The following is a 22,504-nucleotide window of genomic DNA, read 5'->3' as shown; positions in this document are numbered from 1 at the left end:
AAACCAGCAGTGGTTAAAACTGGCCGAGTTCATTTTTGAGAGGTATGAAAATCCCTTGCAATACCTTTTTGGTACTTTTAGGTCACTTTTTTGTTGATGTCCTGCCAAGGCTGTCTTAGGTCAGCAGGAGCTCCTGCCTGTCCTGCTGCAGAGGACACAATCCCTGCTGTCCCTGTGGTGCTGCGGGTTCCAGCCTTTGGAGATGTCACAGCAGCCTCTGGTGGCCGCAGGAGCAGGGACTGGGAGGGGAAACCTTTGCAAATGGAGGCAGAGGCAGTTTGGAGCAGGTTTTTGTAGGTGCTGAGATGTCAGCACTTCAGGGGACAGCTGTCAGTGGAAATAAGGCCAGACTGAGGAGCGCTTAGGAGAAAAATTTCCAATTTGTTGGCAATTAGCATCTTCTCCAAGTGTGTCTACTCTCAGAGCAGTCTGAAAATTTTGGAAGAAGTCTCATTTTTCAGGATTTTTGGGAGAAGAAGCAGCACATGTTCCCTTCCCCTTGGCAGTGCTGTAAAAAAAGGGGAAGCAGATGAAGTTGAGCTGTGATTTTGCTCAGGGAGAACCAGCACAGCTCCTCAGTGGAATCTGCTGAGCTGGAAGGGATCCATGGGATCACGGCTCCAGCTTCTGGCCCTGCACAGACACCCCAAAATCCTACCCTGGGCATCCCTGGGAGTGTTCTTCAAACACTCCTGGAGCTCTGGCAGCCTTGGGAATGTGCTCATTCCCTGAGAGAGCCTGGGCAGTGCCAGCACCCTCTGGGGGAAGAACCTTTCCCTGATCTCCACCCTGATACCTGGATATGATATCCCTGTATCCTTGCACACAAATGTGAAAAATACAAGATAAATAAAAATAAAAATACAAGATAAAAGGACAAATCAATCAAAAAAATTCTGAAGGAAGATGTCTCCTTAATGTAACAAGCGCTCTTTGCTTTGTGAAAAGATCCCAATTCAGATTTTTTTTTTGTCCTCCAATTATTTTAGTTTACTATTAAACTCCAAGCTTTAAGTTTTCAGAAATAATTCACACTCTTCTCCCCTTCTCCAAACTCTCTTTCTAAAATGTCCCCTGGCCTGTGAAACCACCCCAAATCCCAGCCCAAGGCCCCAGCCGGGTTCCCGGCGCGGGAGGAGCTCTGGGTGCTGGGAGCGGCTGGCGATCCCCGTGTGCTCAGTTGGCAGATGTGAACGGGGTGATCGAGGAGGAGTTCACCATGGCCAGGCTCTACATCAGCAAGATGAAGTCGGAGGTGAAGTCGCTGGTGAACCGGAGCAAGCAGCTGGAGAGCGCCCAGATGGACTCCAACAGGAAGATGAACGCCAGCGAGAGGGAGCTCGCGGCCTGCCAGCTCCTCATCTCCCAGGTGGGTCTGCTCCTGCCTTCTCCCAGCCTTTGGTGGCCTTCCCAGCCTCCTTCCTCATGGAATGTGTGTGGCAGGAGTGAGAAATGGCCCTCACGGAGCAGAGCGCTGCTGTCTCTTGGGTGTTCTGTTTGTTCTCCTCTCATTCCTCCCCCTCAGCGTTTTGTTGTGTCCTGAGCTCTGGCAAGGTCCTGCTGGAGGTCTCACAGTGTGTGTGGTGGAATAGCACTGAAATTCCTCCCTGGAGTGGTTCCCTCACCAGGAATTTGTTGATCTCAAAGGTCTTCCCCAATCTGGTTCATTCTGTGATGCTGTAATTTTTATCTTGGATCACTTTAAAAGATCACTGACCGTGTTTTTCACAAGCCAAACCTTTGGGGAGCTCCCTGGATCTGCTCTGTGGGTGTGCAGCAAGCTACAAAACATCATGGAAAACTTCCTGGGATAGAAATCCAGGGGTAGGAGGGGTTCTGAGCGTGTGGCAGGGACAGGCAGTGATGGCTGTGGAGAGGAGCTGGGAGCTCTGACCTCACCTGCATGGAAATGGGAAGGGAAAGACATGATCCAATTCCCTCTATTTCATTCCCTAGCAGTTATCCCAAACAAACCTGGAACAGGGAAGAGCCCCTTTTCCTTCAGCAGAGTGTCATTGTTAAGTTCTACTCAATCTTTTTAATTAAGATGCAATAATCCAAATTATCATAATTTTTATCTTCAAATTAAAATATTTTAATTCCACTGAGTGTTTCTCACTACAAACTCAGCTGTTTTCTATTTACCCACGAGCCCTTCTAGTTCAGAAGGTTGTTGGCCAGCACCAAACCATCAGGGATGGCTGGGGAGAGTCCATGTGAGCTTCTGCACCTTGAAGATCCCAAAGCCACCTCAGGGCTGGTGTCCAGCTGCTTTCTAAAAGCTGCTGCTGTTGGTTTAACACCGAGTCAGGAGCTTCCAGGGATGTTTTGGGATCACTGCCTGAACTCCAAATTGGGCTACTAAGTGTGGCCTCTAAAAACACAGCCTGCTTTGATCTCGTAGCTCCTGCCCAGACATTTTGCTGTGAGTTCTCCGAGTCATCACCTCTGGATGTGGAAATCTTCCCGTTTTTCCTCCTTTATGTGGGACGGTTTCCCCTGAATTCCTGGGACGTGGCTATTCCCATCTCACGGCTATTCCTTGTCTTTAAAGCACGAGGCAAAGATCAAATCCCTGACAGACTACATGCAGAACATGGAGCAGAAGAGGAGGCAGCTGGAGGAGTCCCAGGACTCCCTCAACGAGGAGCTGGCCAAGTTACGCGCTCAAGGTACGACTTTGGGTCTCGTGCTCCTCATTTCTGCCTTAGAAAACTCAGTTTTGGGTTTTAATGATGTGGAAAATTATAAAAACCCACACACAGCACCAAACAGCACCAATCAATCTTGATAAATATTCTGTAAAATTCTGGGATAGAGATTTCAGTTGTCACTAAATTTCAGTTGTCCCTCTGCACAATCCCTGCCCCATTCCAAACAAAGCTGCTTCCCTTAGTTGTGCACAAGTTGTGTCTTTCCCAGCTGACTTAATTTTTTAAGGTTTGCTTGATTTTCCCCTTCCAGTTTAATGTGGAAAATGTGTAGGTATCAAAAGAAGTTCTTGTGGCTTTGCTAAGCTCCTGGGTTGTGTAAATTTATAACCCTGCAGCCTTAAAATCATTCTGGATTTCTGCACAAGGAAATTTCCCTCTCTGAGTTGTTTTGTTTAAACTTTCTTCATTATTTCCTGCATTGTTAGAACAGAATCTTTATTTTTATCTCTTGGAATAAATTAAAATTTATTTAAAAATCTAAAATTTACGTTTAAAATTAAAACTGTCTCCACCTTTAAACAGAAAAAATGCATGAGGTCAGCTTCAAGGACAAGGAGAAGGAGCATCTGACACGACTGCAGGATGCAGAGGAGATGAAGGTAGCTTGGCACAGTGGAAATGCAGAGGGAATTTCTTGGTGAGATTGTTCATTGGGGTGGAATTTCGTCTTCCTGTTCACATGGCCAAAAATTACATTGATCCACCTCTGTGTTACACTAATTTTTTACTGCTGGAGCTCTGCTGGAAGTCAATTTGCTCAGTAGTGAATGAGGCTGCTGGGTTTAATATCATTTAAGTACTTATAAATTTGATTTTAAAAGAGGCTACTTCCTCAAAGTTTGGCTGATTATCTCCTGGAAATAATAATAAAATAGATAAACCTGTTTTCTGGTATTTTTCCTTTGGAATGCCAAGAAATGTTTGCAGTAATGAGTTGTTCTGATGGGGTTGCAAAATGCAAACAAGGAAAAATAGAGTTTTACAAGGATAGTGATAGAGGTTTGCCAGCTGCAGAACTTTTCCCTCCATTATAAAAATTTTAAGTGATTAAAGCAGTTGTAAAGTGATAAAAGGAGTTGTGATTAAAGTGATTGTACCTTACAGCTCTGAGGAAAAAAGCAAAGTTTTTGTTAGCAGTCTAAAGAAATGAGTCTAAAAAATTGAGTTTTTCTTGTTGCTTGAGGCATATTTACTCCTAAAATTTAAATTTAAATAACAATTTCAATAGCAGGGCTGTGGATAAACAGTTCTCAGAGGTTTGGGTTTTATTTCTGCCACAGGTAGAGCTGTACAAGTATTTCCTGGGAGAATAAGCAGGGGAAATAAGAGAAGATTGGTGTAAAATCAGTGTCATTTCTGGCCCAGCCCTGGCTTTTCATGTGGTACTTTTTGCAAGAAAATGAGTGAAAATCGTTGTACATCTGTTGCTAAAGTCTGAATGAAATGCTTGGCTGAGTAGGCAGAGAGCTTTGTGATTACAGAAGGAAATGGAAGGCAGATTCCTGAATGGATTTGGTAGTTTTCCCTCAAATCTAGAGGCTGGGTGAGAGGGAGCCGTGTGTCCCTGGATTGTTCTGATTCCCGGCTCTGGTGTTTGCAGAAGGCTCTGGAGCAGCAGATGGAGAGTCACAGGGAAGCCCACCAGAAGCAGCTGTCCAGGCTGAGGGATGAAATCGAAGAGAAGCAGAAAATAATCGATGAAATCAGGGAGTAAGTTCACCCTCTCCATCCCTCCCTCTGTCCTGGTTTGGGGTTGGTTTTGTTAGATTTGATGGATGTTTCTTTGGGAGTTCTGTCCTTACACGCAGCAGCCAACCCTGTAATTATTTTGCAGGGTGGATTACAGTGTCTAATTCTTTATTGGGGAGCTTTAACAAGACTGTAAAATTATAGAGAGTTTTTTTAAAAAGGGTAATGTTGCACCTGCAGGTCAGTAGGTGAGAGGAGCTTGGAGGAGAGCGGGTTTTAAAAGATCATGGGATCATTTGGCTTGGAAAATGCCTTTTTCATGAACATGGAGTTCAGCCACCACTGAACCACATCCCCAGGAAGGTTTTGAGGTTCTCACAGCAGCCAGTCCTGCCCCAGACCCTCTGAGAGTCTGGGTGACTCCAACAGCTCCCATTTTCACACATTTTTATATATTTTCCTCACACACCAATGTGACTCTGTTATGTTTTGCTCCTGTATTCTTCTTTTCTTAAAATCTAGGCATTCTTTGATCATATTTATTGTGTGGCCAAAGATTAATTGTAGGGAAATGAGGAAGCAAGGCGGAAAGATGCCAACAGCAATTTGTGTCCTCCTTTAAGGCAAACAAAACAAACCACTGAATTTAGCTCTCCAATATTTTAAAATAATGTCCTTCAGGTTCTTTCTGCTTCATTTCTTCCAGAATTTTTCAGTAGAGAGTTGCAGCTTTACTTTTTCTCTGCCCAATCCCATTTTGTTTGTGGAGATTGACCCTCCCTTCCTCCTGGGGTTCAGGCTGAGCTGTGCTGATCTTTCCTTTCACGTTTCCAGCATGAACCAGAAGCTGCAGCTGGAACAGGAGAAGCTGAGTGCAGATTATGATAAATTAAAAATCGAGGACCAGGAAAGAGAAATGAAACTGGAAAAGCTCATGTAAGTGCTCAGTTTCCTCACTTGGTATCCCTGAACATCTTCATGTGTCCATGGAAAATTGTGCTGGAATATTCACACTGAAAATACCATTTCACACTGCAGGAACTACTAATAAATAATTACCAATTATTCTCTATTTTTATACCACAGGCTTTTCAATAGTGGTTCTGGTAATTGCCAAATCAAGTTTATTAGAGCTCTGATTTTATAAAATGTCCCAGAAAGTGTTAAATCTCTCATTCTGTATTACACAGCAAAACAAGCATGAAAGAAGTTGGGAATTTTTGGTGGGGTTTTGTTGATTTTGGGGGGGTTTTAAATCAGATGTCTGAGTAAAAGCCTTTCCTGGAAATGAGAGAGAAAAATCCCATGTGTGGCTACAAAGATGGAGGTGGTGCCTCGGCCCTTGCACGTGATAAAATTGGATATTTGTGGCAGTCAAAAGCACAATTAAAGATGAATTAGAGATGTACAGTTTGCTGCCACCTGCAGATGTGCTGCTCCAGGTGGATACTGGCTGATTCTCCTCTGTTTATGATGATTGATTTGTGTTCCATGTTGTCACCTTTCCAGACTCCTTAATGATAAAAGGGAACAAGCAAGAGAAGACCTTAAAGGGCTGGAAGAAACAGTGGTAGGTCTTAATTACACTTTATTCAACTTTCCCCCCTATAGCTGTATCCCCTGCTGGTATATATTTTAATTTTTGAGTAAACAGCTTTGTATTACCTAAATTAAAATTAAGAAAGGTTGTTTTTACCAGTTTTGGAGAAATTGTTATTTTCAGTGTGGTTTTGGGGCTGGATGGGGTTTATTTTGTGGCATTCAGAGTGGGCCAATGAGATTCCTAGAGAGAGAATCCAGAGCTCTTTTCTCCTGTTACCAACCCAGATCCAAGGAGAACTTTTACACCAGAGCATCTACTATGTCCTAGTAATTTGTACTTTTTAAAAAATTGTTTTGTTATTTTTATTCCAGGCAAGGGAGCTTCAGACTCTTCACAATCTGCGCAAACTGTTTGTCCAGGATCTTACCACCCGTGTTAAAAAAGTAAAACTTGGCTCTTTCAAGTCCAAATCTTCTCCTTTTTTTGCAGTAATCTTGTGATTTGCTGGAAGCCTTTAGTGCATGCAGTTACAAAATGGGATAATGTCTTTTTTAGTAGCAGTGAGAAACAAGATTAAAACTGTTCTGATGTTTATCAGCTTTTATTTGGTCCTAATTTGATAAGGAAGATGTTGGTGGTTGAGGGAAATGAACTTATCCAGTGCAGTTCAGCTACAAAATTCTCAAAGATGATGAGCTTCAGAAATTATTTAGTATAATATGATTTTCCTATTCAGGATTCCCCCATAATTCTTCAGTAAAAATAACTTGTTTTTTTTGTGTAAGGGGAAATGCGATTCCTAAATATCAAACAAAGAGTTAAAATAATTTCTCTTAAATCTGGGGCTCTGTAAGACTTTTCTGCCTTTGGGGAGCTCAAATTTGCCAAGGAGCTGAGCTTCCCCTTGAGCCTGGCTTTGCTGAGTGCTGGCTTTGCTGATTTTGTGTGCAGAGTGTTGAACTGGACAGTGATGATGGAGGTGGAAGCGCTGCGCAGAAGCAGAAAATTTCCTTTCTTGAGAACAACCTGGAACAACTTACAAAGGTTCACAAACAGGTAAAGGCTCCCTTTCCCTCCCTCCTTCCCTCCCTCCTTCCCTCCCTCCTTCCCTCCCTCCTTCCCTCCCTCCTTCCCTCCCTCCTTCCCTCCCTCCTTCCCTCCCTCCTTTCATCCCTCCTTTCATCCCTCCTTCCATCCCTCCTTCCATCCCTCCTTCCATCCCTCCTTCCATCCCTCCATCAAAAAATGCAATATTTTAATGTTTGCAAGGATAATTTTGGGAGTAACCCGTGCTATCTGACGAAAAAGTATCCACTAAACTCCTTGGCGTTAGGAGTTAGAGCTGCTCTTCCCACTCTGTATTTCTACGAATGTGGTAAATACAGACATTGTTTATTCTGTGAAAATAGATCTGCTTTGGCACTAGGAAATACATAAAAATAGCTGTTTTCTGGATGGATTGTGCATCCTCAGTTTGTGTCCTGGCCTGAAGCTGCTCAGAGGCACCTTGGAGGTGATTGGAGTGGATTCCACCAGCAGAGTTTTCAATAAAAACAATGGAATTGGGGTTTTCTGTGCAGCTGAAGGGCTGGTGCCTCCCTGGGGTGCTGAGGTTGGTCATTTCTGGGCTTGTCCATTTCTGTGTCCTCCCTCCTTCCTGGAATTCCAGTTTGATACAATCCCAGATTTGGAATCAAAGCCCATCTAGTCCCATCCCTGCCATGGGCAGGGGCACCTTCCACTATCCCAGGCCACATCCAACCTGGCCTTGGACACTTCCAGGGAACCTGGGGCCTCCCCACCCTCACAGGAAAGAATTTCTCCCTAAAATCCCCTCTCCCAGTATGTTGGAGCTGTGTCCCACTGTTCAGGTGCCCAACACAAAACACTAAAGCTGTTTTGATTTCTTTTTTGGGCAGTGATAGAACATTGTGCACTGCACTCTCCTGAAGCTGTATTAGTGACCCACACTCCCAGATTTGCTTTAATTATTCCTGTGGAAGTGCCAAAAGAGCAGGAAGTGCTGGACTGTGAGAAGTGTCCGCTAAGGTTTGGGGTTTTGAGATTTCCAGGGAACAGATGGTTTAAAGGCCTACTTTCTAAATGTGGAAACTGGGACATGTTCAGAGTGGTTTTTCTTTTAGCATTTTGCCTTTTTTTTGCACTCACTTCACGCATCTGCTGGGTTTCAAATGTGGATTTTTATAGCTCTCATTAGCGTGTATTTACTCAAAATCAGCTTGGAATCCACATCTTGTAGGGAACTTAGAGGAAAAAGTGACATTGGACTTGATACCACCCTGCTTGGATTTTTTATCATAACTATTTCACACAACAAGAGTTCAGCACTTGCAGAAAAAGCACACTGTGGCAATGTTTTTTTTAGTTTGTTTGTGTTTTTCTCCAGCACTAAGCCTTGCCCAGCAGGTGTAAAATGTTCTGATTGTTAAACAACGTGTGAATGTCAGGACATGCTGTTGCTTTCCTGTATTATTAATGTGGTTGTTAATCCACTTTTTGCTCCAGAAAAGGGATAGTCACTCCTTTGGAGCAGATTTCTGTTGACTTCCAGCAGTGGTGTAATCTGTTTAGTAGAAATTGTGCTGGATTTTCTGCCTGTTTGCATCAGTTTTGTGTTTATTAAAAATCAATCCTCTCTTGGCTGTTGCTGCATGGGAAGTCAGCTTTGATTTGTATAATTGATAGACCTCTCGCTCAGGTTCATCTTAAACTGAGGAAGTGCATGAATTCAAAGTTGCACATAATCATTATATGCATTATAATTATAGACGATATAACAATTATTATTACAGTTACAGGCCTAAAAGTGATTTCTTAGTGAATTTGCAGCTTTTCCACATGGCTGAGTAGGGAATGTACAGGTGAACACATCAGAACCACCAGAAATTATGAATTTGGGGTGATCCCCGGTGTTGTCTGTAAGATATATTCAAGCATTATTATTTTAAAATAAAGAGGTAATCAAGGATTTGCAAAATTCCTGTGTTCTGAGGAAATGTAGAGCCTGTGCTGCAGTTTTTCAAGTGTAGAGAAGCAAATTTGGCTGTCAAGTGCTCTGCAGTAGCAGGGTTGATCCTGGAGTCCTCATCTTTCAGGATCAGCTCTGTGGAATCTTGTTGAATGGAATAAACTCTATTTTTCTTTGTTCTTTCTGGACAATTTAAATGAATATCACTCCTCACCCAGACAAGTGAATTTTGTGAGTAAAACTGATCTTGGACAACACTCTCAGGCACAGGGTGGGATTGTTGGGCTGCCCTGTGTGGGGCTAGGAGCTAGACTTGATCCTTGTGAGTCCATTCCAGCTCAGAAATTCATTCTAAATTTCTCTTTAAGATAGGATTTTTACATTAATTTCTTGAAGAAATCTGTTTAATTTTAGTGCACAAGGTGTGGAGAGCAACCAGTGCTATTTTCTCTCTCCGTGTGAGGGGACTTTTCCCACCATTTGTCTGAGGAGAGATTTTTTCCCACATTCTTTTGGCCTTGTGGATCCACAAGGACATTCGAGCTCAGGACATTCTAAATTTCTCTTTAACCCAGGATTTTTACACTAATTCCTGGACGAAATCTGTTTAATTTTAGTACATGACATATAGAGAGCATGGTGGTGTTTTCTCTCTCTTTGTGAGGCAACTTTTCCTGCCATTTCTCTGAGGGGGATTTTTGCCATTTTCTTTTGACCTTGTGAGTCCATTCTAGCTCAGGACATTCTAAATTTCTCTTTAAACTATCATTTTTGCATCAATTTCTGGAAAAAACACATTTAATTTTAGAATACAAGGCACAGAGAGCGACTGGTGGTGTTTCCTCCCTCCTCATAAGGTGACTTCTCCCGCCATTTCACTGAGAGGGATGTTTGCCATTTTCTTTTGATCTTGTGGGTCCACTCTAGCTCAGGACATTCTAAATTTCTCTTTAAACTATCATTTTTACATAAATTTCTGGAAGAAACACATTTAATTTTAGTACACAAGGCATAGATAGCGACTGGTGGCGTTTCCTCCCTCCTCGTGAGGCAACTTTCCGCGCCATTTCTCTGAGGGGGATTTTTGCCATTTTCTTTTAACCTTGTGGATCCATTCTAGCTCAGGACATTCTAAATTTCTCTTTAAACTATCATTTTTACATAAATTTCTGGAAGAAACACATTTAATTTTAGTACACAAGGCATAGATAGCGACTGGTGGCGTTTCCTCCCTCCTCGTGAGGCAACTTTCCGCGCCATTTCTCTGAGGGGGATTTTTGCCATTTTCTTTTAACCTTGTGGGTCCCTTCTAGCTCAGGACATTCTAAATTTCTCTTTAAACTAAAATTTTTGCATTAATTTCTGGAAGAAACACATTTAATTTTAGAACACAAGGCATAGAGAGCGACTGGTGGCGTTTCCTCCCTCCTCGTGAGGCAACTTTCCGCGCCATTTCTCTGAGGGGGATTTTTGCCATTTTCTTTTTGACCTCCTTTTCTTTTGAACCGCTTTCCCTGCAGCTGGTACGTGATAATGCAGATCTTCGTTGCGAGCTTCCTAAGCTGGAGAAACGCCTTCGAGCTACGGCAGAGAGAGTTAAGGCCCTGGAGAGTGCACTGAAGGAGGCCAAGGAAAACGCCATGCGCGACCGCAAGCGCTACCAGCAGGAGGTGGATCGCATTAAGGAGGCCGTGAGAGCCAAAAACATGGCCCGGAGAGCACACTCCGCCCAAATTGGTGAGGACATGGAGCTAAAGGGGCTGCCCACGTGCTTCAGGCTCAGGCTGGTGGCTGGGGGTTGAGTGGAGGGAGTAAAACACAGGGGCTGCTTCTCGTGTGCTGCGCAGGAATCTTCAAAGGCCTCGCTTTTTCATGGAATCTGCCCCACCTCGGGTTTAAAGAGGCTCTGCTGTTCTGCTGGGTAAATAAAGGGCATAATGGGTCTTGTGTGCCCTTCTAGTGACCTGAAAACTTGTCTCCTTAAATTAGTCCCTCACTTTCTTCCTCCTCCTCCCCCCACACGCCTCTCTCTGCTTTTATTCTTTCCCTGCCTTTCTGGACCTTGTCCCTTTCTCTTTCTTTCTCCTGATTACTCCTCTATGTGATTAAACTAAAAAAAAAAAAAATCTTCCTTTGTAATTCAGACATTGATATATCTCCAAGGCACAATGTAATGCCTGCATACAACAGAGGAACAGGCCAATTCTTGGAACAATTTGTTGGGATTGCTAAAGGATAATGGTTTAGCTGGAGATGACAATATTGGGGCATGAAATCTTGAGGGAGAATCATGCAGCACAAAGTGGCACCTCCTGAATGCTTCCTCTAGTAGGGAGCCATCCAAGCTTTGTCTTGACATCATCTGGAATGGTGTAAATCTGACATAAAAAGTGCCTCACTGCCCACCAAGCGACTTCCCTCTGTTGCTAGACAGTCTGTAATCTTTTCAGATCCAATACATGTGAAGGTGGAAGGGCTCTGCCAGCAGGAAAATGGATCTGCCAGCAGGAGGAAGGATCTGCCAGCAGGAAAATTGGTGTATTTGTTGTTGGCCAAGGCAGGGAGTGCTGTGATCTGCACAGCTGGATTAGAAACCATGCTGCCAAGCACAGCTCTGAGTTGGGAAACAATGGGGTTTCCCTTGGAGGAGAAGGGGAGGTGGAAAGCTGAAATGTGAAAGCTGAAATGTGAAAGCTGAAATGTGAAAGCTGAAATGTGAAAGCTGAAATGTGAAAGCTAAAGTGTCTTGTTGGATCCCTCCTTTCCCTGTGCAGCCAAGCCCATCCGCCCTGGTCACTACCCCGCGTCTTCTCCGACGGCCGTCCACGCCATCCGAGGGGGAGGGATGTCCAACTCCAGCTACTACCACAACACCAAATAAACGAGAGGTAAGGCCAGAGTAACTTACTCACCTCTTCTCCCTCAATTCCCTTACATTTCTTCTTGCTTTTAGGAGACTCACAGTAAGGTTTTTTTCTATTTTTAGTAGTTGTTTGCTGATATTTACAATACTCATTAATTGAGTGCTTGTTAAGAGGCTTTGCCAGCTGCTGAGGAGAGGTTTTATTTTAATGACTTGGCACTTAAAAATTTTTTTTAAAACTGCTCTGGTAAATCTGGGCCGAAATTCACACGTAGAGGTATGGAACTCATGTAGTAAAAATACAGTTCCATAGGTTCCTTCTGCCAGCATCATCTTCTGCTCTCTGTACCATGGATGTGTTTCCATGTTGGGGTATTCCAGCCTGGGATAGGGGTAGAGCAGCTGTCAGTGGCAGCAAGAGACATCTCCAAATTTAAGTGTCACCATTTGGCACACTTTGCACTTATAGCCCTCTTCATGAAAAAAAAAACTTAAATATTTTAATTTAATTTAATTGCCAAGGCTTGAGGGTTTCTCCTAAGCAAAAGATGAGCAGCATATTTCCAGGAGACTGTTCCATGGACTCCATCCTCCCGTTTCTTTCTTTAAATGCTCGTTATTGGTGAGATTTTATATCTGTGTTATTTTAGATGATCACTTTATATCACAGACATGTCAAGAGCTGGACGGCAGCGAGTGGCTGTGTAAAGCAGCCTGGGGACAGCAAACTTGTCCCTCCAAGTCTGGCTTTTTGCCCTCCTTGAGGATTAATTCTGTCTCACGACTCTCTTCATGGTCTGTGGTCTCCTCAAGGCATTCTTGGGTGTTTTTAGCTTTTTTTGGGGAATGTTTCATGTCAGGCTTGCATGCCAAGCATCCATCACGCCACACTCAAGCTGTTATTGTGCTGGGGGGATTGTTCCTGCTCATTGTGTTTGCCATGAGCTTCCAGCAACAAATATTTCCTCTGTGGGTAAATTAGGGCAGGGCTTTGCTGAGTGGTTTTGTCCATTCTGGTCTGAAATTGGCTTTTCCACCTCACGAGTGAGGTGCCTCTGTCCATCTGCTTCATTGCATTCCCACCTCTGTGACCTGGCAAAGAGTGGAGTACAGAGCCTTGTCAAAGATTTCTAAACATTTCTTGTAACAGCTACTCTGAGGGGAAAAAGCTGCCACCTGCCTCAAATTCATGCACCTTTAATTTACCAACTGCAGTGAAGTGAAAGGTCAGACTCCAGCAGGCCACACGTGTCAAGTGAACAACTATAGATAAATAAAAGTTAATAATAAAACATTCAAACTAGATGGTTCTGTAATAACAAGAAAGGACCGTGGAAGACAAGAAAAAGCAATCAGGAGGCATAAAATTCCCACCAGATATTTCAGATGCTGAGGTTTAGATTTGAGGGCTTTGGAGATGAGCAGGCCATGTTGCAGAAGAGTCCCAGGGAAAATGAGTCTGGAGAAAAAGATGGAATATTTCAGGAGAAACTGAATAAAGTTACAGACTTGGAGTTTCTGGAAAAAAATAGGAAAAATCTGAAAATCAAATGGCAGTCCTACAGGTTGGAATGAAACCATTTCCACCATGTGTTCTAGATTTTTTGCTCACATCCAGAAGTAAGTGTGGAAGGTGTAGTTTGGGAAGGCTGGGAAGTGACTGGAGGTCAGTTCTCCTCAGTTTTGGTCTTTTAAGCAAGAATTTTATTGGCAAATTCCAACTATTTGGCTGCGAAAATTGGGAATATCTGAGTAATCTGAATTCTGAGCTTGGATGGAAACGCAGGGGTCTGGGTAAGGGTGATGGTAAAGGTGCTGCCAGTGCAGGGAAAACTTCATCCAGATCATTTCCTGATTATTGATGAGACATCCCTGTGCTCTGCAGAATGTTCTTTGGAGTGGTACAGTTCTACCCAGCTGTAACTAGAACAAAACTTTCTTTTATACTCATTTAACAGCAGAGAAATAAAATTGAGGTTCCTATTTCAACATTTGCTGAGGGGAGATTTATCTTGTGTTCATTCATTATTCACCATAAAGATAAAAGACACTTAGTGCTGTTAGACTGGTCAGTGATTATGATTGATGAACTCAGCAGATGGAAGAGAAAGAAAGGTGTCTTTTTAATAAAATGTGCTTGTCTAATTTGCATATATAAAAGTATACAGTATATTTGTATAATATTATCATGATATTATATAAAAATATTTTAAAAAGTTCTCAAAACATTTTATATATGTGTGTATAGATCAGGAAAGATCTCTGTCAGGAGACAGAGAACAGAAGGGTTGGTTTGAATTTGTATTTTTTCATCCTTTTGATTTTATAATTTCAAACTCCCCTGCTGTTACTTTCCCCCCTTATTACACGAGATAAACACACACCAGCTCTTCAGCACATCCAATGAGCCAAGAAAAAAATCCCATTAAAGGAACAGAAAATTGAAGAGGGGGATAAAGAAATAAATTCAGACCTTTAGATAGTGTTTGGGTGAGACATAATCCCAGGCTTCTCCATCAGGACAATTGGCTCACTTTGTGAGACCCAAATTCCGTGGTTTTTTTAACGTGACTGCGGATTCATCTCTTTGGTTGCCGCCCATCCCATTTGGGTGCTCTGCTTTCCAATCCCCCAAATCCACTGATTTTCCTTCCCTTTCTCGCTCTCTCTGGCAGGTCAGTTCCACTTAGCATGTTAAGGACTGTCATTAAGTCACATTAGTTTCTTTTTTGCCCCTCTCCAACCCGGTCCACGTCCTGTCCACCCTGCGCTTCCCACGGCCGTCGGCGATGCCCCGCTCCAGGTACTCCGAGCTTCGTAGGATCTCCACGTGTACAGAAGTGTCCAGCTCAGCTCCTCCAGATCCTTGTACAATGTCTGGAACATTCCCACCTCAGTAAGGATGATAGGGAGTCTGCCACTCCGAATTCCACGACCCCTTGGCGCTGCTTAGGTTGGGGCTTCTCCACTCAGAGCGATGCTTTGTTTTTTTTCCCGAGTCCTCCGTTGGCATCGGTAATTCCCGACTTCTGGCATCAAGGAATTAATTATTCCATGACCAAGTGCCATCAAAGGCAGGTGATTGTGCTCTGTCATGACTGATTTCCTGTATAATATACATATTATTTTATATTTTTAGGGGATGAAAATGTGCTGCTATGTGGTTTAATTTTACTGCTTAACATTTTCAGAAGGAAATTTCCCCAAAGAACCATTTGTAATATCCTGATTTAAAAAAAAAAAAGAAAAAAAAAATATCTTTGGACTGTATAAAATAACCTTTATTGCAGTACCTGGTAAAGAACAAATGGGATGCAGAGAAATCTGTTAGTATAGAACTAGGATTTGAAGTTTGGTAGTTCCATGAATTTATCTGTGTGACCTGTTTTAAAATTAAGCTCCTGTTTCCATGTAGTTTTCCCTACAGTGGTGGGTTTTCCTGGAGTGGGATGGCTTAGCCACACCTTTGTCAGAGTTGTTCCCTAGGAATTTTTGAAGGATTTCAGAATGCTGTGGAAATCTTGCCTTGGAAAATCTGACAAGCATCTCCCCCCCTCCCCCTTTCCCCAGACAAGCCCTGATCTGTTCACACCGGAATTCAGATCCCGGAGGGAACAGTCCCCTACCAGAACAAAGGAAAATAAAATCCCCCAAACCCTTCCTTGAAAAAATCCAAAAGGAGGTGAGAGTTGTACACTCGAGCTGTCCTTTGCAGACAAAATCCGGGAATTTTTTTGCTGGGATGTGAGGAGCACATTGCCAGGGGAAGGGAATGTCTTTCTAAGCCACTCTATCCACTCGTCCTATGGAAGGTCTGCTTCAGAGGGAAGGAAAAGCCTTCCTTGGATCTCTCAGACGGCAAATTTCCATCTTCCCAGCAAGGGGGCACTGGAATTGCTCTGAGAAGGTTCTGCTGGCAGGCAGAAGGTGCTGCTCCTCCTCCTCTTCCTCCCTCCCTCCGCATCTCCTGGGGCAGGTGGGACTCCAGGAAGCCGGGATTCCAGGAAGGCTCCAGGAAGCTGGAATTCCAGGAAGGCTCCGTAGCCCTCTGGTCTTCTTTTGCAGAAGTTTGCTCTTCTTTAATTTGAGATTGATTGGGATTTTTTATTTTTTTTTTTTAATTTCTGAGTGTGTAGGTGTAGAACTCTTCAGTTCCATAGAGAGTTTTGGAAGATTGTGAGTTGACTTTAGATATTTTTTTTCTACTGAAATTAGGGTGTTGCAAAGTAAGTTGAACTTAATTTAACTGGTTTTGTTTTTTGATTTTTTTGTTGTTTTTTTTTTTAATGTTGCACTATTTTCGGGGAGCATTTTGCTAAACATATTTAATGAAGTTGCAGATTTGCATGTATTTAATTTATTTTGTATTTTCCAAAGTTTTATATTTTCTTTCGTTACGTGCATGTGCACTGCCAGAAGAATGAACTGTGAACTTGCCATATGCAATCTTTAATAAAATCACTAACTCAGAACTACTCTGTGCTATCTTACCAGCTGGTCAGAGCTGAGGTTTCTACTAGGAATTAATAATCCTCTTGTTTCAGTTCTAGGAAAAGATCCCAAGCTTATTTGCTGTCAAAGATTTTTGTACTGTAGGCAAACTTTGTGTTGTCTCTCAGAGTTCAGGATGGAACTCTACTGTAAATGCAGACACCAAAAAAGGTCTGGATTCCTCAAGGCATCACCAGGAATTTTTTTGGGGACAGCTCTGCCAGCTCCCTGCAGCTTGAGGGAGAAGTGAACTCGGACATCTCTTCCTCGTGCTGGTGCTGATCAGCCAGTCAGTGCCACCAGCAGCAAAAGGAGGAAGTTTCTCCAAGTTCCCTTTTACACCAAGGCTGCAGGAGGACTTCAGCAAAGCCCCAAAGATGCCTTAGGCTGAAATCCTCAAAATTAAACACCTGAGAGGTTCAATAATTGGAAAGGATGAATTCTCAGTTGAACATACTCTGCTTGTATCTATTTTTATTTTTGAAGCCTATTTTAATTAGGCAACTTCAGTTTGTATCGCGTGTTGTATATTCAACTTTTGTACCATTTTTAAGGCTTTCACATTTTATATCTGGAAAGGAAAACCACACATCTGCTCTGCAGAGATCAGAACCTGTCTCTTGCTGTTTCCCAACCCTATCTTCCTTTCTTTGCTCTTTGAGTGTTGTGTTCTATTTATTCCAGGCTCATTTTTAAAGTTGTGGTTTGTACAGCGCAAGTGAAATTTCACATCTAAAAATGTCATGCATGGGAAAAATTGGGGTGGAAATACCATTCCTGAATGGAAAACGGATTTCAGATGGAACTAAAGTGCATATTGTTCTTTTTGCTAGTAATTAAAAAGTATTTCTGGCTCACTTGAGCTTCTCTTAATGATATGTTCAAATATCTTGTGTTTGTCCTTGAGTTCACGTTTCATCGACTTGTTTTCTGGAAAGCAAGGAAAGTTTTAAGCTTGGAAAGATCTTGGCTGATGCATTTTTAAGTTTTGTATTAAACTCAACAAGGGTGAGAGTTGGATTATCCTGAAAACTTAAAAATAAGTCACCAAAAAAAATTTTGCTACAACAATTCCTGCCCACAGAGCCTTGAGTAGCTTTACAATTTCACTTTATAAAGCCTAAAGGACTGAGATGCACTTTTGCTTGAAATCTTTATAAATCATAGGATCATGGAGTGGTTTGGTTGGAAGGGATTTTAAAGATCAGCTGATTCCTCCTTCCACTATCCCAGGCTGCTCCATGCCCCAGTGTCCAACCTGGCCTTGGATATTCCAGGGATCCAGGGGCAGCCCCAGCTTCTCTGGGCCCCCTGTGCCAGGGCCTCCCCACCCTCACAGAATTCCTTCCCAATATCCCATCCAACCCTGCCCTAAGGCTTGAAAATAATCAAAATCAAGAATTTTCATTTGAACACGGTTTTATCTGAAGGATTGTTTCAACAACGGGCGATGAAGGTCCAAAAAGAAAAGGGCTCATCCGATCCCCATTGCTGGAGGAGAAATACCTCACATAACCATGACTGAAGTACTCCTCCACAGAGGGGGGGGAATAAAAAGTGGGCAGGATAATCTGAATCTCCCCTTGCTTTGACTTTTGTCCTCACTGTGCCTGTAGGAACCGCGCCGTGCACCGGCACCATCCGCTGTGCGGGATGGCAGCACCGCTCCACCGCCGCCCCGCTGGCTGTGGGGGAGCCGCGGGGCTGAGGCATCCTGTAGATTTATCCCTGTCTAGTTTGTAAAGTGTGTAACGTGTACTGCAGATGTGTATTCTCTGGGCTCTATGTATCTTTACAGTAGTGTTCAATTTAGGAGAAAAAAAAAAAAACTGAACAAAAAAAAAAAAAGAGAAATAAATGGTGGACACGTTTTGCTGGTAACAAGGGGAAATTTTTTTTTTGCCATTGCATCAAATGATGCTGAACTGTATTAAACTCTTGATAGCAGACCTGAACCCTCCTCCTCCCCCCAGCCTGTGGAGAGAAGTCTTTTATCTTCGTGCTGAAGTTCTGTCGGAGATGGATGGATACACTGGCAGACTGCATGATGTATCATTCGAAATCCGTTACAGTGGAAAATAAAACTGAACTGAACTCTGCCGTGTGGGCCTGGTGTGACACGGGACAGGACACTGACAGCTCTCTGGGACAGGGACAGCGCCCAGGGAACGCCTGGATGGAGCTGGGCCAGGCTTTGGGTGGGCACCAGAGCAAGGCTCTTCCCCCAGAGGGTGCTGGCACTGCCCAGGCTCCCCAGGGAATGGGCCTGAGGCTGCCAGAGCTCCAGGAGAGCTCCAGGAGAGCTCCAGGGATGCCCAGGGAGGGGTTTTGGGGTGCAGGGCCAGGAGCTGGATCTCTGATCCTGTGGCTCCAGGATATTCCCTGATTCCATGAGTGACCCATTCAGTGGAACCACACTCCAGAGCAGCCTTAGTCCACGCTCTGGATTTCAGCTTTCCTTCTAAACCTGTAGAAAGTCATTCAGAAAATGATAAAATCCCAGACTGGTTTGGGGTGGAAGGGACCTTAAAGCTCATCCCATTCCACCCCTGCCATGGGCAGGGACACCTCCCACTAGCCCAGGTTGTTCCAAGCCCCATCAAGCCTGGCATTGGACCTGCCAGGGATCCAGGGGCACAAATTAAAAAATTTGGGTGACTGGGGAATGAAGAGAGCAGAATCTTCAATATTTTTAATAAATAATTTCATCATCTCTACTACCCCTCCACGGATATATTCCTCCTTCTTTTTTTTCATTAGCCTGGAGGATGTCAGGGAGACTCTTCCACTTCCCCTGTGCATGTATTTCCATTTTTATAGGAATATTACACTCACTTTATGTAATGGAGTAGAAGTTTGTGTGTCCTTACCACTTCCCTAAAGTCATATTTGGGAGCTTTAGAAACAGCTTATTTCCAGTAATTATTACTCAGAGCATTTCTCAATTAAATCATAACTTTTCTCCTCAGCAAAGCAAGTTCTGGGCACTCCAACGTTTCTGTAGGAATGGATTGCTCTCTTTAATTTTCTTTTCTTTTTTTTTTTTTTTTTTTTTTTGCTGCTGAGTAGACTCCTAATGAGGATTATGTGGGTTTTGCACCATAAAAACAGAACTTAGAAATTAGCCCAGTAAAATTTGAAGTCGGTTATTAAAAGTAATGAATAAATTTTGGATTGTGATACATTTCGGTTTCAGTGCATAAATAAGAGGCATTTCCTCACCCTCCGAGAAGCTCCTGCAGGATGAGGATGGCTCCACCCGGGAAGAAGAGGCTTTCCAGGGTAGATGGTTTATATTAAAGAGAGCAGATGGGAAGTCCAAACATTCCCCACAAATCCTGGAGAGGAAGGCAAACACTGCAGGGTGCCAGAGCTCTTTCCATGAGTCAAAAAAGATTCACCCTTCAAGATCTCCTCGATAAAGCTCATGCCTGGAGGATGAACTCAATTAGACAGCAGACTGTTTGCAAGTGCATCCCTACAATTTCGTTTTCGGAATGTGGGATTGCAGCAGTTAATTAACTCCATGAAAAAAAAGCACAAATTATCCAAGATCCACCTTTCGCAAGAGCGCAGCGAAAACAAAGGAATGGGAGCGGCATCCCTAGAAAAATACTCACGACAAGGCTGCCGCTATTGATTCAAACACTTCTTAGCTCAAACTGAAACACCTTAAATTTATCTTCCAGCAGAGCTGATCCCAAGGCAAGCTGCATTTATCCCAAAATGATATTCGGTAGTTCGGGATCAAGACCGCTGGTGGTCACCTTGATGCGCTCTCCATGCCTGGGTCCCGGGGCAGGGTGGATTGAGTTCCAGGGATGCCCGGGAGGTTCGGGAGACGCCCCCCGAGTCCCCGCAGGTGTCGGGGTCCCGCCCTGCCCGCAGGTGCCACCGCCCCGGGGGCGGGCACGGCGTGTCCGAGCCGCCCGCTCCGCCCCGGCCCCTCCTCCGCCAGCCCCGCCCGCACGGCCGGGGCCAACATCCCGCTGTCCTTCTGTCCTTCTGCTGCCGTGTCCTGCTGTCCTTCTGCTGCCGTGTCCCGCTGTCCCGGCACGGAGGGTGAGTGCGGGGAAGGGGTCCGGGAGGGGAGCGCGGAGCGGGCTCGGGGCTGCGGGTCCCGCTCTGCTGCTCCAGGTGATGCTGAGCCGCGTCCAGCCCCGGCGGGAGCGGGCACAGCCAGGGGGATCCGGAATTTGGGTATCCCCAGCCCCACGGGGAGTGGGAAGTGGCACCGGAATATGGATGTCCTCTGCCCTATGGGAGTGGGAAATTGCTCCGGAATTTTGGTGTCCCCAGCCCCACAGGGAGTGGAAAATTGCTCCGGAATCTGAGTATCCCCAGCCCCACGGAGAGTGAGAAGTGACACCGGGATTTGGGTGTCCCCAGCCCCAGGGGGAGTGGGAAGTGACACCGGGATTTGGGTGTCCCCAGCTCCACAGGGAGTGTGAGGTGGCTCCGGAATCTGGATGTTCTCTGCCCTATGGGAGTGGGAAATTGCTCCGGAATCTGAGCATCCCCAGCCCCACGGAGAGTGGGAAGTGACACCAGAATCTGGGTGTCCCCAGCCCTATGGGAGTGGAAGGTGTCACTGAAATCAGGGTATCTCCAGCCCCAGCAGTTTTGGGGAGTGGGCACCAAAAGAGGGTGTCCTCAGGCCTGCTGGTTTGGGGGAACAGGAGGTGGCACCAAAATCAGGGTGTCGGCAGCTGCGGTGGTTTGGGGGGAAGGAGGTGGCACTGAAAACAGGTGTCTCCACCCCTGGCAGTTCTGGGGACCAGAACGTGGTGCCTAAATCAAGGTGTCCCCAGCCACACAGCAAGCAGGGGGTGTCACCAAAAGCAGGGTGTCCCCAGCAGCTGTGGCACTGGCAGGAAGGAGCCAGGCTGTGGGAAGTGCTGCGTGTGCAGCGTCAAGTGCCTGGGACCCAATTCACAGCCTGTGTTTAACAGGTCCCTTGTAAAAGTGCAGTTATTACACATCTCCTGATGATTATAGAGCTGTAAAAAGAACTGGGCTCTGTGTTCCGCAGGTGTGGACGCCAACCTCGGGCTCTTTAGCAGTGGGGCTTCAACGTAGGAAGTGACAGAACGCAATAAAAATGTACTTAGTGCAGCAAAAACTGTGAGTGAAAAATACAATCTGCCCACCGTGAAGGCTGCAGAGGGATTTTGGATAAGGGCCTGGAGTGGCAGGACAAGGGAGAACGGCTTCCCACTGCCAGAGGGCAGGGATGGATGGGATATTGGGAAGGAATTCCTGGCTGGGAGGGTGGGGAGGCCCTGGCACAGGGTGCCCAGAGCAGCTGTGGCTGCCCCTGGATCCCTGCAAGTGTCCAAGGCCAGGTTGGACAGGGCTTGGAGCAGCCTGGGATAGTGGGAGATGTCCCTGCCATGGCAGGGGGTGGATTGGTATGTGTTTAAGGTCCCCCCAAGCCAAACCATCCTGTGATCCTATAAAATCCTATAAAAGCACATGAGCAGGTGCTGGGCTGACCCTGGCAGGTTGGGGAAGCGCTGCCTTTAGCGTGGTGTTTTTCTGCAGAATGGACACAGGCTTCTGGTAGCTATTCCCTGTATCCAGCTGCATATCCTTGTGCTGAATCAGGCTGTAAATCCCTTGGAACAACAACAACCAGCAGTGTTGGGGGGATTGTGGGGCTTGTGGGCACCGAGGGCTCCCTTCTGCACGAGGCCCTGGTGCTCTGCTGATGCTGGGAATGGAAACAGTCCTGGGCTCGAGGAGCACTCCTGGTTCACCCAGCTAGGACTGGTCTGCAAGACCCAGCTGGTTGATTCCTGAGGGCAGTCTCAGGGAAATGGGATTGTGTGATTTCCCATCTGTCAGAGGGTAACGCAGCAGAGATCAGAGCAGTTGCAGAGCCATGTGCTGCAGCCTCCTCCAGAAATGCCGTGCTGGTAATCCCAGATGCTCAGAGAATGAGTCAAGTTTCTCTCCCTCAATAAACACGGTTTTGTTTAAAATCGTAAAATATTAAGTGTTGAGACCTCTGTTTCCTCAGGTCAGTTTTAAACCTCTAAGTTTTAAAGCTTCCTCCGTGACTTTGAACCTCCCCATTGTCACACCTCTGCTTGGACAAGTTTTTAAGAAAAGGACAAAAAGATTAAAAGGTTTGTGACGACAGAGGATCGAGTTTGAGAACACATAGATCAGCTCAGAGAAGGAGAATTCAGCGCTGATTCTGTCCCCATTTT

General features: G+C 44.8%; 2 protein-coding genes across 2 annotated transcripts in view; both read left to right on the top strand.

The window, feature by feature from the left end:
• KIF5C (kinesin family member 5C) overlaps window positions 1–14,945 on the top strand; it is a 75,650-nt gene extending 60,705 nt beyond the window's left edge. The window contains exons 16-26 of the mRNA XM_058839830.1: window positions 1,181–1,369; window positions 2,555–2,672; window positions 3,237–3,313; window positions 4,315–4,424; window positions 5,238–5,339; window positions 5,913–5,973; window positions 6,318–6,389; window positions 6,898–7,002; window positions 10,456–10,672; window positions 11,710–11,823; window positions 14,474–14,945. Of these exons, the coding sequence (XP_058695813.1) occupies window positions 1,181–1,369; window positions 2,555–2,672; window positions 3,237–3,313; window positions 4,315–4,424; window positions 5,238–5,339; window positions 5,913–5,973; window positions 6,318–6,389; window positions 6,898–7,002; window positions 10,456–10,672; window positions 11,710–11,816 (1,158 nt within the window). The 3' untranslated portion in view covers window positions 11,817–11,823; window positions 14,474–14,945. The remainder of the gene's footprint in view (window positions 1–1,180; window positions 1,370–2,554; window positions 2,673–3,236; window positions 3,314–4,314; window positions 4,425–5,237; window positions 5,340–5,912; window positions 5,974–6,317; window positions 6,390–6,897; window positions 7,003–10,455; window positions 10,673–11,709; window positions 11,824–14,473) is intronic.
• Window positions 14,946–20,324: 5,379 nt separating this feature from the next.
• The window catches only part of LYPD6B (LY6/PLAUR domain containing 6B), a 43,812-nt gene continuing 41,632 nt past the window's right edge, over window positions 20,325–22,504 (top strand). Inside the window, exon 1 of the mRNA XM_058840074.1 lies at window positions 20,325–20,351. The gene's annotated coding sequence lies outside the window, so the exon portion shown is untranslated. The remainder of the gene's footprint in view (window positions 20,352–22,504) is intronic.

The sequence above is a fragment of the Poecile atricapillus genome, chromosome 5 (assembly GCF_030490865.1).
Source record: "Poecile atricapillus isolate bPoeAtr1 chromosome 5, bPoeAtr1.hap1, whole genome shotgun sequence".
NCBI classification, from domain to species: Eukaryota; Metazoa; Chordata; class Aves; order Passeriformes; family Paridae; genus Poecile; species Poecile atricapillus.
The sequence above is the reverse complement of the archived record's forward strand: the minus strand, read 5'-3'. Positions and strand labels throughout refer to the sequence as shown.